This window comes from Sus scrofa, chromosome 13 (assembly GCF_054392235.1).
Source record: "Sus scrofa isolate SSC_HxYL_T2T_F1_AM1 chromosome 13, Sscrofa_HxYL_maternal_Yorkshire_Landrace_v2.0, whole genome shotgun sequence".
Lineage (NCBI taxonomy): Eukaryota > Metazoa > Chordata > Mammalia > Artiodactyla > Suidae > Sus > Sus scrofa.
Window position 1 is genome coordinate 84,572,265 of NC_139395.1, and position 19,966 is coordinate 84,592,230.

The 19,966-nt window shown below is 38.6% G+C and overlaps 1 protein-coding gene across 5 annotated transcripts in view; it reads right to left on the reverse strand.

Moving 5' to 3' along the window:
* Positions 1-19,966, reverse strand: part of C13H3orf20 (chromosome 13 C3orf20 homolog) — a 127,277-nt gene that overhangs the window by 21,717 nt on the left and 85,594 nt on the right. For 4 of the 5 annotated variants that reach the window (XM_084989525.1, XM_084989527.1, XM_084989524.1 and 1 more), the window contains 2 exons: positions 19,079-19,202; positions 17,536-17,788 (listed from right to left, as the gene is read on the reverse strand). In XM_084989525.1, coding sequence (XP_084845651.1) covers positions 17,536-17,788; positions 19,079-19,202 — 377 coding nt within the window. The remainder of the gene's footprint in view (positions 1-17,535; positions 17,789-19,078; positions 19,203-19,966) is intronic. The other variant, XR_014823856.1, reaches the window with a different exon arrangement.

Sequence of the window (19,966 nt, forward strand, 5' to 3'; positions counted from 1 at the left end):
TCATATCACACAAAACAGACTTTAAAACAAAGCCCATAAAAAAAGATAAAGAAGGACACTAGTTAATGATAAAAGAATCAATTCCAGAAGAGGATATTACACTCATCAACATACATGACCCTAATATAGGAGAACCAAAATACACAAAACAAATACTAACATACATTAAAAAGGAGAAATTGATGGGAATACAAAAATGGTAGGAGACTTTAACTAACAATTCATATCAATGGACAGATCTTACAGAGAGAAAAGCAACAAGACAACAGAGATCCTAAATGACACAATAGAACAGTTACACTTAATTGATATTTTTAGGACATTACATGTAAGAAAAAAAAAACCCAGAATATACATTCTTTTCAAGTGTGCATAGAGCATTCTCAAGGATTGACCACATAATGGGGCACAAAACTAACTTCAACACATTTAAGAGTATAGAAATTATTTCAAGCATCTTCTCTGACCACAATGGCATGAAACCATTGTGAAATCAACCATAGGAAAAGAAATGATAAAAAAACTGACTACAAGGAGACTAAATAACATGCTACTGAAAAAACCCCAAGGGTCAGTGAGGAAATCAAAGGGAAATAAAAAAAAATACCTCAAGACAAATGACAATGAAAACCAACCATACAAAATCTATGGGATGCCACAAAAGCAGATCTTAGAAGGATGTTCAGAGTGATATGGGCTTTCCTCAAAAGAAACAAGACAAATCTCAAATCAACAACTTAACCTACCACCTAAAAGAAGTAGAAAAATGAGAACAAACAAAGCCTAAAAGTCAGCAGACGGAAGGAAATCATAAAGATCAGAGAGGTAAGAAATAAAATAGAGATTTTAAAAAACAGTAGAAAAAAATCAAAACCAAGAGCTGGTTCTTTGAGAGTAAACAAAATTGACAAACCTCTGGCTAGACTCACCAAGAAGAGAGAACCCAAATAAACAAAATAAGAAATGAAAAAGGAGAAATCTAAACTGATATTGCAGATGTAACAAAAAGCCTTAAGAGAATACTATGAACAATTATATACCAACAAATTTGACAATCTAGAAGAAATGGACAAATTTCTAGAAAAATACAGCCCACAAAAACTGAATCAAGAAACAGATCAATTGAACAGACTGATCACTAGGGAGGAAATTGAACATGTAATAATAATAATAATAATAATAATAATAATAATAATAATAATTCCCATGGAACAGAATAGAGAATCTGGAAATAAATCCTGACACCTATGGTCAATTAATCTTTGACAAGGGAGGCAAGAACATAAAATGGGAAAAAGAAAGTCTATTCAGCAAGCATTGCTGGGAAACATGGACAGCAGCATGCAAAGCAATGAAACTAGAACACACCCTCACACCATGCACAAAAATAAACTCCAAATGGCTGAAAGACTTAAATATACGACAGGACACCATCAAACTCCTAGAAGAAAACACAGGCAAAACACTCTCTGACATCAACATCATGAATATTTTCTCAGGGCAGTCTCCCAAAGCAATAGAAACTAGAGCAAAAATAAACCCATGGGACCTCATCAAACTGAAAAGCTTTTGCACAGCAAAGGAAACCAAAAAGAAAACAAAAAGACAACTTACAATATGGGAGAAAACAGTTTCAAATGATGCAACTGACAAGGGCTTAATCTCTAGAATATATAAACAACTTATACAACCCAACAGCAAAAAAACCCATCAATCAATGGAAAAATGGGCAAAAGACCTGAATAGACATTTCTCCAAAGAAGATATACAGATGGCCAACAAACATGAAAAAATGCTCAACATCGCTGATTATAAGAGAAATGCAAATCAAAACTACCATGAGATACTACCTCACACCAGTCAGAATGGCCATCATTCATAAATCCACAAATAACAAGTGCTGGAGGGGCTGTGGAGAAAAGGGAACCCTCCTGCACTGTTGGTGGCAATGTAAACTGGTACAGCCACTATGGAGAACAGTTTGGAGATACCTTAGAAATCTATACATACAACTTCCATATGACCCCACAATCCCACTCTTGGGCATCTATCCGGACAAAGCTCTACTTAAAAGAGACACATGCACCCGCATGTTCATTGCAGCACTATTCACAATAGCCAGGACATGGAAACAACCCAAATGTCCATCAACAGAGGATTGGATTTGGAAGAGGTGGTATATATACACAATGGAATACTACTCAGCCATAAAAAAGAATGACATAATGCCATTTGCAGCAACATGGATGGAACTAGAGAATCTCATCCTGAATGAAATGAGCCAGAAAGACAAAGACAAATACCATATGATATCACTTATAACTGGAGTCTAATATCCAGCACAAATGAACATCTCCTCAGAAAAGAAAATCATGGATTTAGAGAAGAGACTTGTGGCTGCCTGATGGGAGGGGGAGGGAGTGGGAGGGATCGGGAGCTTGGGCTTATCAGACACAACTTAGAATAGATTTACAAGGAGATCCTGCTGAATAGCATTGAGAACTATGTCTAGATACTCATGTTGCAACAGAAGAAAGGGTGGGGGAAAAAACTGTAATTGTAATGTATACATGTAAGGATAACCTGACCCCCTTGCTGTACAGTGGGAAAATTAAAAAAAATATTAAAATAATAATAATAATAATAATAATAATTCCCTACAAACAAAAGTCCAGAACCAGATGGCTTAACAGGCAAATTCTACCAAACATACAGACAACTTCTTCTACTGATGCTTCTAAAACTCTTCCAAAAGACTGAAGAAGGCACACTCCCAAAGACATTCAATGAAGCCTCTATCACTCTAATACAAAAACCACACAAAGATTCTACAAAAAAAAGAAATTTATAGGCTAAATCTTGGATAAATATAAATGAAAAAATTCTTCTTTTTTCTCTTCCTTCTCCTGCTTCTTCTACTTTTTTTTTGTCTTTTTGGGCCTACATGTGTGGCATATGGAAGTTCCCAGGCTATGGGTTGAACTGGAGCTGGAGCTGCAGGCCTATGCCACAGCCACAGCAACACAGGATCCAAGTTGTGTCTGTAACCTACACCACAGTGAATGGCAATGCCAGATCCCCAATCCACTGAGTTAAGCCAGGGATCAAACCCATGTCCTCATAGATACTAGGTGGGTTTATTACCATTGAGCCACAACAGGAATTCCAATGCAAAAATTCTTAACAAAATTTTAGCAAATCGAATCCAACAACATATTAAAAAGATCATATGCCATGACCAAGTGGGATTCATTCCAAGTTCACAGGGATGGTTTAACATATGCAAATCAATCAATGTAATACACCACATTAACAAAAGAGAAGTCAAAGTCCACATGATCATCTCAATAGATGCAGAAAAAGCATTTTGACAAAATCCAAGATCCAATCATGATAAAAACTCTTACCAAAGTGGATACAGAGGGAACATATCTCAACATCATGAAAACCACTTACAACAAACCCATTGCCAATATATACTCAATAGAGAAAAGCTAAAAGCCTTCCCCCTGAAACCTGGAACAAGGCAAGGATGCCCTCTCTCACCACTTTTATACAACATAGTATTGGAAGTCCTAGCTACAGCAATATGACAAGAAAAAGAAATAATGACTCCAGACAAAAACTACTTGATCTGATCAACAAATTCAGCAATGTAGCAGGATACAAGATTAACACTCAGAAATTGTTGCATTCCTGTATACTAACAAGGAAATATTAGAAAAGAAATATTAAAAAAAAACAATATCAGAGTTTCTGTTGTGGCTGTAGGGGGTTACAAACCCAAATAGTATTGATGTGGATGTGGGTTCAATCCCTGGCCTTGCTCAGGGGGTAAAGGATCCACTGTTGCCATGAGCTGTGGTGTAGGTTGCAGACATGGCTTGGATCCTGCATTGCTGCGGCCATGGTGTAGGCCAGCAGCTGTAGCTCTGATTTGACCCCTAGCCTGGTATCCTCCATGTGCTGTAGGTGTGGCCCTATAAAGCAAAAACAAAACAAAACAAAACAAAAACCAACCTTAAACTCACATCCAAAAAAATAAAATACCTAGGAATTAACCTGACTAAGGAGGTGAAACATTTATACACTGAGAATTCTAAAACATTAAAAAAGGAAATTAAAGAGGATTCAGGAAATGGAGAGATATCCATGCTCCTGGATTAGAAGAATTAATATTGTTAAAATGGCCATACTCCCCAAAGCAATCTACAGATTTAAAGTGATCTTTATCAAATTACCCATAACATTTTTCATAGAACTAGAATAATAATCCAAAAATATATATGGAACCATAAAAGACCCAGAATTGCCAAAGCAATCTTGAGGGGGAGAAAACAAAGCAGGAGGCATAACTCTCCCAGATTTCAGACAATATTACAAAGCTACAGTAATCAAGAATATGCAGTACTAGTGCAAAAACAGACATATAGATCAATGGAACAGAATAGAGAACCCAGAAATAAACCCAGATGTCTAGGACAATTAATCTTTGACCAAAAAAAAAGGTAAGAATGGGAAAAAGACTCTTCAGCAAGTGGTGCTGGAAAACTGGACAGCTGCATATAAATCAATGAAACTAGGACATATCCTCACACCATAAACAAAAATAAACTTAAAATGTTTAAAGACTTAAATATAAGACAAGATACCATCAAACTCCTGGGAGAGAACATAGGCAGAACATTCAGTGATATAACCTGTACAAATGTTTTCATCGGTCAGTCTCCCAAGGAAACAGAAATAAAAACAAAAACAAACAACTGGGACCTAATAAAACTTACAAGCTTTTGCACAGGAAAAGAAACGACCACTATGGAAAACAGTATGGAGGTACCTCAGAAAACTAAATACAGAACAACCATATTACCCAGCAATCTCAATCTTAGGCATGTATCTGGACAAAACTTTCCTTGAAAAAGACACATGTACCCATATATTCACTGCAGCACTATTCACAATAGCCAAGACATGGAAACAACCTAAATGTTCATCCACAGATGAATGGATTAAGAAGATGTGGTATATATACACAATGGATTACTACTCAACCATAAAAAAGAACAAAATAATGCTGTTTGAAGCAACACTGATGGAACTAGAGTCTCTCATACTAAGTGAAGTCAGAAAGAGAAAGACAAACCATATGACATGACTTATATCTGTTAATATATGGCACAAATGAACCATTCCACAGAAAAGAAACTCATGGATTTGGAGAAGAGACCTATGGCTGCCAAGGGGGAAGGAGTTGGATGGACTTAGTCTAGGGTTAATAGATGCAAACTACTGCATTTGGAATGGATAAGCAATGAGATACTGCTGTATAGCACTGGGAACTATATCTATTCACTTGTGATAGAGCATGATGGAGGATAATGTGAGAAAAAGAATGTACATATATGTGTGTGTGTGACTGGGTCACCTTGCTGTACAGCAGAAAATTGATGGAACACTGTAAACCAACCATAATGGAAAAAATAAAAATCATTAAAAAAATTTTAAATAAAAATAAATAAATAAAAGACAACCCACGGAGTAGGAGAGAATAGTTACCAATGATGTAAATAATAAGGGCTTAATCTCCAAAATATACAAACAACTCATACAACTCAACAACAACAACCAAAAAACCAACCCAAATGAAAAATGGGCAGAAGACCTAAATAGAAATTTCTCCAAAGAAGACATATCGATGACCAGAAGTCATATGAAAATATGCTCAACATCACTAATTATTAGTGAAATGCAAATCAAAACTACAATGAGGTACCACCTCATACTGGTCAGAATGGCCTTCATTAATAAGTCTACAAATAACAAATGCAGGAGAGGGATGGAGAAAAGGGAACCTCCTACACTGTTGATGAAAATGTAAACTGGTACAACCACTATGGAAAACAGTATGGAGGTTCAGAAAACTAAATATAGAACTACCATAAAATCTAGCGATCCCACTCCTGGGCATATATCTGGATAAACTATAATTCAAGAAGGTACATGCACCCCTATGTTCATTGTAGCACTATTCACAATAGTAAAGACATGGAAACAATCTAACTGTCCACTGACAGATGAATGGATTAAGAAGATATGGTACACACATATATATATAAAATGGAATACTACTCAACCACAAAAAGAATGAAATAAAATAATGCTATCTGCAGCAACATGGATGCAATTAGAGATTATCATACTAAATGAAGTAAGTCAGAAAGAAATACAAATACCATATAACTTAGATATGAAATCTAAAATAGGACAAAAATGAACTTATCTACAAAACAGAAAGAGATTCATAAACATAGAGAAGAGACTGATGGTTGCCAAGGAGGAGCGGGGAGGGAGTAGGATGGACAAGGAGTTTGAGCTTAGTAAATGCAAACTATTACATTTAGAGAATGGATGGGCAATGAGGTCCTACTGTATAGCACAGGGAACTCTATCCAATCTGTTAGGAGAAACCATGATGAAAGTTAATATAAGAAAAAGACACATGTACCCATATATTCACTGCAGCACTATTCACAATAGCCAAGACATGGAAACAACCTAAATGTCCATCCACAGATGAATGGATTAAGAAGATGTGGTATATATACACAATGGATTACTACTCAACCATAAAAAAGATATATTAAATTTCCATATATATATATATATATATATATATATATATATATATAGTAGGACCTCTCGGTCTCTATAACCATGTGAACCAATTCCTATGTTAAATTTCCATATATATATATAGCGCATATATATAGTGCATATATATGTAGCGTGTACATATATATAGCGTGCACATATATATAGTGCATACATATATATATATATATAGCAAAGTGACCCTGTATATATATTCCTGATTTCACAGGATTTCCATCCCACAGCCCAAGCACTTCCCCCCACCCCCCAAACGGTCTCCTCCAGAGACCATAAGTTTTTCAATGTCTGTGAGTCAGCATCTGTTCTGCAAAGAACTTTAGTCTGTCCATTTTTCAGATTCCACATGTCGGTGAAAGCATTGGATGTTGGTGTCTCATTGTATGGCTGACTTCACTTAGCATGATAATTTCTAGGTTCATCCATGTTGCTAAAAATGCCAGTATTTCATTCCTTTTAATGGCTGAGTAATATTCCATTGTGTATATGTACCACATCTTCTTGAACCACTCCTCTGTCAATGGACATTTAGGTTGTTTCCATGTCTTGGCTATTGCAAATAGTGCTGCAATGAACATTGGAGGACATGTGTCTTTGTGAGTCATGGTTTTCTGTGGATAGATGCCCAGGAGTGGGATTGCTGGATCAAATGTTTAGTTTTCTGAGGCATCTCCATACTGCTTTCCACAGTGGTTGCACCAATTTACAATCCCACCAACAGTGTACTAGGGTTCCTTTTTCTCCACACCCTCTCTAGCACTTATTGTTTGTAGACTTTTGGATGATGGCCATTCTGGCTGGTGTAAGGTGGTATCTCAGAGTGATTTTCATTTGCATTTCTCTAATGATGAGTGATGTTGAACATCTTTTCATGTGTTTTTTGGCCTTCCATATGTCTTCTTTGGAGAATCGTCTGTTTAGATCTTCTGCCCATTTTTTGATGAGGTTGTTTGTTTTTTTTTGGTATTGAGCTGCAGAAGTTGTTTGCAAATTTTGGAGATTAATCCCTTGTCAGTTGATTCACTTGCAAAGATTTTCTCCCATTCTGTGGGTTGTCTTTTTGTTTTGTTTAGGATTTCCTTTGCTGTGCAGAAACTTTTAAGTTTGATTAGGTCCCATTTGTTGATTTTTGTTTTTAATGTCCATACTCTAAGAGGTGGATCTGAGAAGATGTTGCTATCGTTTATGTCAGAGAGTGTTTGGCCTATGTTTTCCTTTAAGAGTTTGATAGTGTCTGGTCTTATATCTAGGTCTTTAATCCATTTGGAGTTTATTTTTGTGTATGGTGTTAGGGAGTGTTCTAATTTCATTCTTTTACATGTGGCTGTCCAGTTTTCCCAGGAGACTCATTTTAGATTCAAAGACACAAATAGATTGCAAGTGAAAGGATGGAAAGAAACTCCGAGCAAACAGTAACCTATAGTGAGTAGGGGTGGCTAAACGAGCATCAGACAAAAGTAGACTTCAAGGAAAAATAATTTCAGGAGACAAATAAGACATTATATATTCAGGAAGGTGTTATTGTCTATAGAGATATAACAATTATAAGCATATATGTATATAACAATAGAGTCTTTAAATATATGAAGCAAAAACTGACAGAATTTAAGAGATGAACCGAAAATTCTACCTTAATTCTACCAGCATGCTGGAGATTTCAACACCGTGCTTTCATGGACAGAACTAGATGAAAAATAAACAAGGAAATACACAATTTGAGGAATGCTATAAACCAATGACCTAAGAGACATATATGGATCATTTAGCCCAACTATAGCAGAATATACATTCTTCTCAAGTGCACATGGAACACTCTCCAAGGTAGACCACATCATCACTCATGAAAAAGTCTCAATAAATCAAAAAAGAATGAAATCATATAAAGTATCTTAACCAACAACAATGGAGTAAAATTAAAAATCAATAATAGGGAGTTCCCATTGTGGCTCAGTGGGTTAAGAGCCTGACTAGTATCAGCAAGGATGTGAGTTGGATCCCTGGCCTTGCTTGGTGGATTAAGGATCTGGCATTGCCACAAGTTGTGGAATAGGTCGCAGATGTGGCTCAAATCCAGTGCTGCTGTGGCTGTGGTACAGTCCAGCAGCTGCAGCTCTAACTTGACTCCTAGCCTGGGAACTTCCATATGCCACAAGTGTAGCTGTTAAAAAATAAATAAATAAAATAAGTAACAGAAGGAAATTTGGAAAATTCAAAAATATGTGGAAATTAAGCAAGACATTCTAAAATATACAGTGGTTCAAAGAAGGAATCACAAGGGAAATGAAGTAACACTTTGATAACAATGAAAACAAAATCACAACATACCAAGACTTAGGGGATACACTGAAAGTGGCACTCAGAGGGAGAGATACAGCATCAAATGGAGAAGAAAGATCTCAAATCAATAACCTAGCCTTCCACTAGAAAAACAAGAGCAAACTGAACCCAAAGCTAGCAGAAGGAAGGAAATAATTATGATTAGAATCAAGATAAAGGAAATAGAGAATAGAAAGGCCATAGAGAGAAACAACTAAACAAATGGTGGAAGAAGGTCAACAAAATTGATTAACCTTTAGCTAGACTTACTAGGAAAAAAAAGACAGACTCAAATTATTAAAATCAAAAATAAAAGTACTACTGATCTCACAGGATTTTAAAAGAATTTTGTTAACTGTACAACAACAAACTAGATAACCTAAATGAAATGGACAAATTCCTAGAAACATACAAGATACCAAAATTGACTTAAGAAGAAACATAAAATCTGAATAAGCCTGTAACAAGTAAAAAGATTGAATCAGTAATTTAAAAACCTCCCAACAAAGAAAGGTGCAGGATGAGATGGTTTTACTTGTGACTTTTACCAAACATTTGAAGAACTAACAGCAATTGTTCCCAAACTCACCTAAAAAAATGGAACAGGAGGGAATACTTCCTAACTCATTCTGTAAGGCCAGCATTAGCTTAATACCAAAACCAGACAAAGACACTGTAAGAAAAGAAAAAGGGAGATGAATATCCGCTATGAATATGGATGCAAAAAAACCTCAAAGAAATACTGGCAAGTCAAATCCAGCAACACATTAAAAGGATTATATACCTTTTAAGAGAAGGAAGGAAGGGTTTGTCTGAGGGATGTAAGCGTGGTTCAACATACGAAGATTAATCAATATAATACATCACACACTAGTAAGATGGAAGAGAAAAAAACCACATGATTTTTCCAAATGATGGAGAGAAACATTTAACAAAGGCCAACGCTCTTTCAAGAAAAAAACACTCAACAAACTAGAATTAGAAGGGAACTTCCTCAACATGATAAAGGTCACTTATGAAATACAGTTGAAGCTATACTCAATGGTGAAAGCCTTGAAAGCTTCACCCTTTGGGTATCAGGAACAAGAAAAGGATACCCACTTTCACCCTAGAGCAATTAGGCAAGAAAAAGAAATAAAAGTCATACAAATTGAAAAGGAAGAAGTAAAACTATTTCCATTCACAGATATTTATAGAAAATCCTAAAGAACACACACACAAACACATGTATGCATGCACAAACATTAGAGCCAAAAAACAAATTCAGCAAAATTGCAGAATAAAATGTTAACACACAGAAAATCAGTTATATTTCTATACATTAGCAATGAACAATCTGAAAAGGAAATTTAGAAAATAATCTCATTTATAATAGCATCAAAAAGAATAAAATACTTAGGAATAAATGAAACTAAGAAGGTGAAAGCTTGCACAGTCAATAGTTCAAAACATTGTTGAAAGAAAAATTTAAAGACCCAAATAAGTGGAAGACATCTGTGTTCTTATATTATTCCAATGGAAATGCTACCCAAAATTACCTAAAGATTTGACACATTTCCCATTAAAATTCCAAAATTCCAAAATTCCATTTTTTTGCACAAATGGAAAAGCCAATACTCAAATTCTTATGGAACTGTAAGAGGCTGCCTTGAAAAAGAAGAACCAAAGTTGGAGGACTCAAACTTCCTGATTTCAAAACTTACTATAATGCTAAGGTCATCAAATTAGTGTGGTACTGGCATAAAGACAAGCATATAGACCAATGGAATAGAATAGAAAACCCTGGAAGAAATCCTCACATATATTGTGAAATATTTTTTGACAAGGGTGCCAAGACCATTCAATGGGAAAGGACAGCCTTTTCAACAAATCATGCTGGGAAAACTAGGTATCCAAATGCAAAAGAATGAAGCTGGATTTTTACCGAAAACCTTATACGAAAGCTAATTTTGGAGTTCCCATGTGGGGCAGCAGAAACAAATGCTAGTATCCATGAGGATGCGGGTTCCATCCCTGGCCTTGCTCAGTGGGTTGGTGATCCGGCATTGCCATGAGCTGTGGTGTAGGTCGCAGATGTGGCTTGGATCTTGTGTTGATATGGCTGTGGCATAGGCCAGAAGCTGTAGCTCTGATTGGATTCCAGCCTGGGAACTTCCATATGCCGTGGGTACAGCCCTAAAAAGAAAAAAAAAAAAGTGCTAATTTGAAATGGATCAAGGATCTAAATGTAAAACATAAAATATTATAATTTTTAGAAGAAAACATTGCAGAAAAGTTTTACAACACTGGCTTTGGCAATGATTTCATGGACATAACACCAAAGGCAGAGACAGCAAAAGAAAACATAGACAAACTGTACTCCATAAAAATTATGTTCATCAAAAGGCATTATCCATAGAGGAAAAAGGCCACCCACAGAATGGGAGAAAATACCTGCAAATAATATATCTGATAAGCGATTAATATTCGGAACATATAGAGAACTGCTAAAGTGAAACACAATAATAAAAAACCCAACTGAAAAAACAGAAAAGGACTTGAATAGACATTTCTCAAAAGAAGATATGAAAATGGCCAATAAGCAAATGAAAAGATTTTCAACATCCCTATTTATCAGGGAAAAAGGAAATTAGAACTGCAAACCACCACCTCATATCCATTAGGATAGCTATCACCAAAAAACCCAGGAAACAGCAAGTATTGGCAAGGATGTGGAGAGACTGGAACCACTGCTGGTGGCAATGTAAAATGATACAGCCACTGTGGAAAACCATATGGTGGCTCCTCAAAAAATCACAAAATAGGAGTTCCCGTTTTGGTGCAAGGAGATTGGCCGTGTCTTGCGAGAACTGGGACACAGGTTTGAGCCCCAGCCCAGCACAGTGGGGTAGGAATCTGGCATTGCCGCCAATTGTGGCTTAGATTGCAACTGTGACTCAGCTCTGATCCCTGTCCCTGGAACTCCATATGCCGTGGGATGGCCAAAAAAGAAAAAAAAAAAAAATACGAAATAGAATTCTAGAGTTGAGCAAATCCATTATGGGCATAGACACAGAAGAACTGAAAGCATGGCCTTGAAGAGGTATTTGTACACCCACGTTCACAGCAGCATTATTCACAATAATTAAAACATGGAAGTCACCCAAGTGTCTACTGACACATGAATAGATAAACAAAATGTTGTCTATATACAAACTGAGTATTATTTAGCCCTTAACAGGAAAGGAATTCTGCAATATGTTACAAAATGGATGAAACTTGAGGACATTATCCTACAGGAAATAAACCAGTCACAGAAAAACAAATACTATGATTCCACCTACATAAGGTACTTAGTCATAAACACAGAAAGTAGAATGGTGTTACCAGTGACTGGGGGAGGAGGAATGGGGAGTTAGTGTTTAATGGGTAAAGACTCAGTTTTACAAGGTGAGAAGAGTAATGGAGATCAATGGTGGTGATGGTTATACAACATTATGAATATATTTAATACCACTCAAGTGTACACTTAAAAATGATTAGGATAATAAACTTTGCTATGTGTGTATTTTACAATAGAAACACTGAAAAAGAAAAGATACTCAACTTATAATAAGCTTAAATACAAATTAAAACTAAACTAAGGTAACATATTCTACTGATGACAATATAACTTGGCATAACCCTGTGGAGTTAATTTGGCACTATCTCTTAAAATTATAAATGCATATGGCCTTGAGCCCAGCAATTTCACCTTTAGGAATTTATACACAGATATATTTATATAAATGTGAAATAATGAATATATATGGCTATTGCCTTCAGCATGGCTTAGCATAGAAATAGAGGATTGGGCCAATCAATCATGGAACAGCTATACAATGGATATTACCCATTGGAGGGAAAAAAATCAAAAGAGATTCATAGAATAATCTCCAAGATATACTAACTGAAAAAAACAAAAGATCAGAACAGCATAATTACAATGATGCTTTTTAGGCAAAACAGGAGAGAAAAAGGACGAAATAAAGTATGTTTGCATTTGTATGCAGAGGCATTGAGAAACTCTGGGCTGGGTTTTGCTGATAGAGGCAGTAGCAGGAGACTGGAGGAGAGGAGGAGCACGTAGTTGAATATTTACTACTTCTGTTCCCTCCCTGTGTGTCACGTATCTCCCAATCACAGGCCACCACTTCTGTTACAGGGTCCTCCCCATTGCTCTCTCTGTCCAGGACTTATCTGTTTGTCCAGCAAATCAGATCCAACTCTTCAGCCTGGTCTCATCAAGTTTCTCCTTCCCAATTGAACTTGACTTTTCTTTACTCTTCAGACAGGCCAAACATTTGGAAGAGCCGCCACCCTCCATCTGCTAAGCTCAGGTCTCTGAAGTGCTGAAAACCTGGAGCCCAGTTCCAGTGCCTGGTAGCCCCTCCCCATAGCTCCTGTCCAGACTGGGCTGTCTGTCTTCCAGTCAGGAGAGCTGTTGTGGTAGCTGGAACTGCCCCTACTGTTCAGTGCCAGTCTTTTCAACAGCCTCTGTGGGGATCCTGGGACTGGAAGAAAGGCTAGCAAGGGGGGCTTTTATAGGGTCTGTTCACCCTTGCTCACTATTACCTCCGGAAAGGGAAGATTGTCTTCCAGCTTCCCACATAAGCCTCTGCCTGCCGCCTTGCAGCCTTCCTGCCCACTGCCTAAGGAAAACCTAACCCAAGTGCATGGTAAAAGCAGCTCTGGGGGTGCAGTCAAGCAGGTTTGTCAGTTCCTTTCTCACTTTCCACCACCATTTCTGAGGACATATGGAAATAGCTAGTACCCTTTTACAGCGCCTACAGGTTAAAGAGCACTTCTGCCCATCTAATAGTCTTTGCTCTTCATAGGAATCTGGAAGATCAAGAGAGAGGGGAGATAGGACAGGAATTATTCCCACTTGAAAGATAAGGAAACTAAGGTTTTGAGAGTTTAAGTTACTTAGACAAGAAAGTCTCCTAAAGAGCTGTATAAACTTTGTTAACCTCAGGGCTTTAGGAATGTGCTCTCTGAAGTGAGGAGACTGAGCTTTAGGGTCAAAGGAGAAAAGGACTTAGGGCCCTTTGACGAGCCCTATGAAAAACCACAACAATGGCTCTGAGTGACTCCCGAGTCCTCTCTACCTAGGCCAGGATCCCTGCTCACCCAGGTACAATGCACACTGAAAGGAGTATATCTGTAATTTGCACATTTATTCTCACTTAACCTCTCCCAAATCTATTTTCCCTCACTCTTTTCCATCCAAGCTAATGATGACACCATCATCGTCATTCAGGTATTTAAGTCGAAAACCAAGAAGTCATTGTGATACTTTAGACCTAAGTAGATTATGAAAGGCAAGGCATATAGAATGTAAAAGCTAAGGTGAACACTAATAAAAACTTAAAAAATTGGCACAGGAACCTCCATATGCCCTGGGTTTGGCCATGAAACTATTATGCCTGGAGTTTCCTTTGGTGGAAAGCTTTTTAAATCAAACTGAGTTATACTTTAATAAATGTAATAAATTTAATAAATTCAGGTCATCTGTTTTTCTCAAGTGACTTTTGATAGTTTTTGTTTTTTAAAATGGGACCCATTTCATGTGAGTTATTAAATTTATCTGCATAGAATTGTTTATAGTATTCCCTCATCTTTTTAATGTCTGTAAGGTCTTTAGTGATATTCCTTCTTTTACTTATGATATTGGTAATTTGTGGCTATTCATTTTTATCTTGATTAGTCTGGCTATAGTTTTATCAATTTTATTGATCTTTTCAAAGGATCACCTTTTGGTTTCATTGATTTTCTCTATTTTTTTTCTATTTTCAATTCCATTGACTTCTGCTCTTTATTTTTACCTTCCTTCTGTTTGTTTTGTGTTTAATTTGCTCTTTTTCTAGTTTTTTAAGTTGTGAGCTTAGACTGTTGTTTTAAGGTCTTATTTTTTTAATGCATAAGTATTTAGTTCTGTAAGTTTCTCTAAACACTGCTTTGCCCACATACCACAAAGTTTGGTATGTTGGATTTTGCTTTTATTCAGTTTAAAATATTTTCTCATGTCCCTGTGTTTTGCCTTTGACCCATGGTTTGTTTTTGTTTTTGTTTTTTTGTTTTTGGGTGTTTCTGTTTTGTTTTGTTTTGTTTTGTTTTTCTTTTTAGGGCTGAGAATCACTGGGTTAGGCAAAGAATTTTTAGACATGACACCAAAAGCACAATATAGAAAAGAAAGAAAAAAAGATAAATTGGACAACATCAAAATAAACTTTGCTCCACCAAAAAAAAAAAAAAAACCAAAAAAAAAACAGTTAAGAGAATGAAAAATAAAGCCACAGACTGGGAAAAAATAGTTCAAAGTTGCAATTCTGATAAAGGACTTATATCCAAGTAAGGAACTCTCAAAACTCAACAATAAGAATACAAATAACCCAATGAAAAGTATGCAAAAGGTTTGAAGAGATATTCCACCAAAGAAAAATATGAATGGTAAATAAGTCAATGAAAACATGCTCTACATAATTAGTAACTGGACAAATGCAAATGAAAAGGAAAATGAAACATTACTACACATATATTAGAATGGCTAAAATTTAAGGGAAAAAAAGCTGACAATACCAAGTAAGAGTGGAACCTGATACCAGAATTTTGGAAAATGGACAGTCTCTACTCTAGAAGAACATACACATACTCTATGACATCAATTTCATGTCCAGGCATATGCCAACCAGAAATAAGGACATAGGCAAATATCAGCATGGTCTGTCATTACTAAAACTGCAACCAATCCAAAATCCATAGAATGCATAAAATTTTTAGAGTAGTCTTATAATAGATTATTACATAGCAATGAAAATAAGCATACTATTGCCACACACAGCAACACGGATAAATCTCACATTATAACATTTAGCAAAAGAGGCCAGACAACAAATACATACCAAATAGTTCTATTTAAATAGTTAAAAAAAAAAAGACTAATCTATGGTATTAGAAACCTTCTTTTGGGGAGGAGGGTAGGATTATTGATTGTGAGGGGACAAATGGGAATTTCTAAAGAGCTGAATATGTTCTGTTTCTTGGGGCTTATAGAGTATGTTTACTTTGTGATACACACTGAGCTATACACTCAAGATACACTGTTTCATTTTCATTGTTTATTTCTCTATATTTCATGAAAAAAAAATTCTGGAAGCGCCCATAGCAGGCAAAAGTTCCCAGGACAGGGATCAAACCTGCACCACAGCAGCAATCCAAGCTATAGCTGTGACAACACCAGATCCTTAGCCTGTTGAGCCACCAGGGAACTCACTGTATTTTTAAAGTTAAAATGTAAGAGATAGGAGTTCCCATCATGGCTCAGTGGTTAAAAAACCTGACTAGCATCCATGAGGACGTGGGTTCGATCCCTGGCCTCTCTCAGTGGGTTAAAGATCCAGGGTTGCCGTGAGCTATGGTGTAAGTCACAGATATGGCTCAGATCTCGAGTTGTTGTGGCTGTGATGTAGGCCAGAAGTTAGAGCTCCAACTGGACCCGTATCCTGGGAACCTCCATTTGCTGCAGGACAGCCCTACAAATACAAAAAAAAAAAAAAAAAAAAAAAAAGAGAGAGAGAGAGAGAGAGAGCGAGAGACAAAAAATACATATATATAAGAGAGAGATATATCATCTTTTTTTTTTTAAGTTTTCTAAAAACCTGATACATCAGATGATGTCACTTCTTGCCTTAAAGTTATGGACCAGCTTTTTCTAACACTAACAAGGCTACCTGACCGGGTTCTTGCCTACCTCTCTGTCCTTGATTTGCATCCCTCTCTTCCTCCCTCACAATGTTCCACACTGGTCATCTCACTTTCCCTAACTCATATCAAACTTGTTCTTGTAACAAGCTCTTTGTACATATTCTGTCCACTGCCTGACGTTCTTCCCCTGTCCTTCTTTGTGGCTATTTTTTTATTCCTCAGGTCTCTATTAAAATATTATCTCCTCAGAATTGCTTACTTGACTGTCCACCTAGTGTAGCACATCCCACCTCAATCCCCCATCACTCTCCATGCCTGGGGTCTCTCAGCATTTTCCATAAAGGTCCAGGTGTTCTCGGTCACAATGACAACATTTCCATTTTAGCAGGAAAGCAGCCACAGACAACATGTAAATGAGCGGGCATGGCTGTGCCAAAACCTCACCTATGGATACTGACATCTGAATTTCACATCATTTCACATGTCATGAAAGATTCTTTTTGATTTTTTTCCTCCCAAGCATTTAAAAACATAAAAACCACTCTCAGCTCACCCACAAAAAAGTCAGGCAGGGGTTGAGACTTGGCCCCCCACCATAGTTTGCCAGGCTCTTTTCTAACCCATTTCCTTAATTTACTTTCTTCAAGCCCTTATGACCACCTAAAATCATTTCAGTCATTCACATGTTTATCTTCTATCTTTCTCCACTCCTAGAATTGCAACTCCAAGACAAGGGGCCTCATTCGTTCTGTTCACTATGGCATGTCTCTACCTATCTCAGCATCTCACACATTGAAGCTGGAAGAAATGAAAGCCCGAGCCCACCTGGGTGTGACCGTGGCCTTGGCTTTGACCTTGACAGTCTTCTTCCGAGTGGGGCTCACAGGAGCTGACCCTGGCTCTTCTTTTGAAGACTCTCCAATCGAGGATTCAGGTCGGGCAGACTGAGATCGTAATAAGACGATTTCTCCGGGGTGTAAACTTAGCTTGGTGCCCCGCTCAAGATAGGGCCCAGATCTTACCCTGGTTCCATTGATTTCTGCCTCTGCCTTTACTGGATATTCTATAGTGAACAGGCCTGTGGACAGAAGACGCTGCCATTACTCTTCTCCAAGGCCTGGTCCCTCTTCCCTGACGAGAGGCTATACATCTCCCTCTCCGGGCCTTCACTCTTACAGAGTCTGTGGCTGGGCTGCTTCCCCTGTTGTCTGGCACAGTGTTTCAAACCCAGTGCAGTCAGTGGATCAAAAGTGCTAGCTGAACCTAAGAATGAACCCATCTCAGTTCTGTTCATTGAAGATCCAGCTTAGATCCCTCCTCCCCCAGGTCCTGTGTCCTTCATGGCACTCAGTGTAGAGGCTGAGTATACAAGGCATCCATGCTGTTCCCTCCCTTGAGAATACTGTTCCCTGTGCCTCCAGGTTCAAGAAATTTCCATCTATGTTCTGTGTTGTATTTTATTTATTTGTATTGTTTTACTTTCTTTGTGAGACTGGCCAGGGACCTCTCATTCCTTTATTCACTTACCAAATATTTATTGAATGCTGGGTAATGGGCACACAGAGATGACCCCATACAGGGTTCCCTGCCTCTGGGAACTCTGAGCAGGAGTGTGGGGATAGGAAAACAAAGAAATATTCATAATGCTAGGCAGTAAGATTTATAATTAGAGCATGCATAAAGTGTGTGGGAGCCCAGAGAAAAGTGTGACCCCTTTTGCCAGGAGGTCAGGGCAGGCTTCCCAGAGGAGGGGCAGAGTTGAACTGAGTCTTGAGGGACAAGGAGGAACACCTCAGGGAGCCTCTCTGAACCCAGCCAGGGGATGGCATGGAATCTGGGGGTGGGGATGTCAATGTTCCTTTGCCCCCAGGCCCATCAGCAGTGAGGAGAGCCAATATGGGAGGGATCCTGAGGCCACTCATGCTGGCCTTGGGGATCTCTGTGGGCCTAACAGGGACAGCCTAGTGAGGTGGCTGCTTTTCTCTCTTTTCCCGAGACCTTCCACAACAAGGAGAGGAACAGAGGCTACAAACAGATGATGAGTGATATGTGAAATGGAGTTGTGAATGACATGTATGGGCAGGGAAAGAGAGAGTGACAGAAAGACTGAGACAGACCCAAGGGAAAAGTAATCACATGGAGACATTAAAGACAAGCAGAGAGCTCTCAGAAGTTATTGCTGGTGAAGGTGGCCATTATCGGCTGCAAGCCTTCCCCATTCCGAGCCTACTCATCCCATTGCCACTGGGAGTCCTCCTGCTGCGCTACCACCCTGGGGTGGTAAAGGGCTGTCCTTGGAGGTGACTAGCTGGTGGCTTAGGATTTGGGAAGCTATCAGATAGGATGTCATCCTCCCCTGCCTCCTCACCTGCCGCCAGTAGGACAGAGTTCATGAACTGGGACACTGTCTTCTGAAACCGCCTCTTGATCTCTGCCAGGGCCCGGCTCATCTTAGACAACTTTTCGTCCATGCTGCTGATTCTGTGGGTCATCTGGGTAGAGGCCGAGGGGCATTGTCACCTGCCCTGCCAGGAGCCATGTGCCCAGTCCAGTGACCACCTGGCTTTGCACTGGCTTACAGGATGTGCTGTCCCTGCCTGAGACTCATCTCTTTTCCCTTAGCCAAGGGACCCCGCACTGACCCAACCTGCCTCGCACGTTCCCTCCTGGAAGCTGCATGCACTGGGCAGGACTATTCCTTGCTTTGGACCCCACCGTGCCCACCGTGCTCTTTAAGCAGCCTGAAAACAGAGGTTGGCCCTTCTCCCAAGTAATCAGTGGCCTGCAAGTCTCTCTCCCCAGCCTGACTCTAAACTCCTAGAGGACAAGGACTGGGTCTTGGTCTCCTCTGGGTCCAAGTGCCCATCATACAGAAGGCACTCAATAAATGCTTCTTGCATTATAAATAACTGGATGGACAAACACCTTCCAGAGCCTTTGCTGCCAGTCTTCCCCTACTGCACAACCCCCAGAACCCTTTTCACCCCAAAGAAACTGCCCTGCGCCAGGGTTACGCAGACTGACTGGTCCCCATGAGGCACAAGGGCCCAGGCTTCCCGACTCAATCCGGGATTACTGCAAAGGGCCACGCTGGTTCTGGGGCTCCTGTGGGATGGCTGAGGACAAGCTACAGTTCATTCTCCCCTTCTGCTAGGGCGGAACTAGGCTCAGATTCTGTGGAGTTGATGGCAGTCAGGGACTGACTCTTTCTCTGGGAAGGCTTCTCAGACTTCCTCAGCCCACAGCAATCACTTCT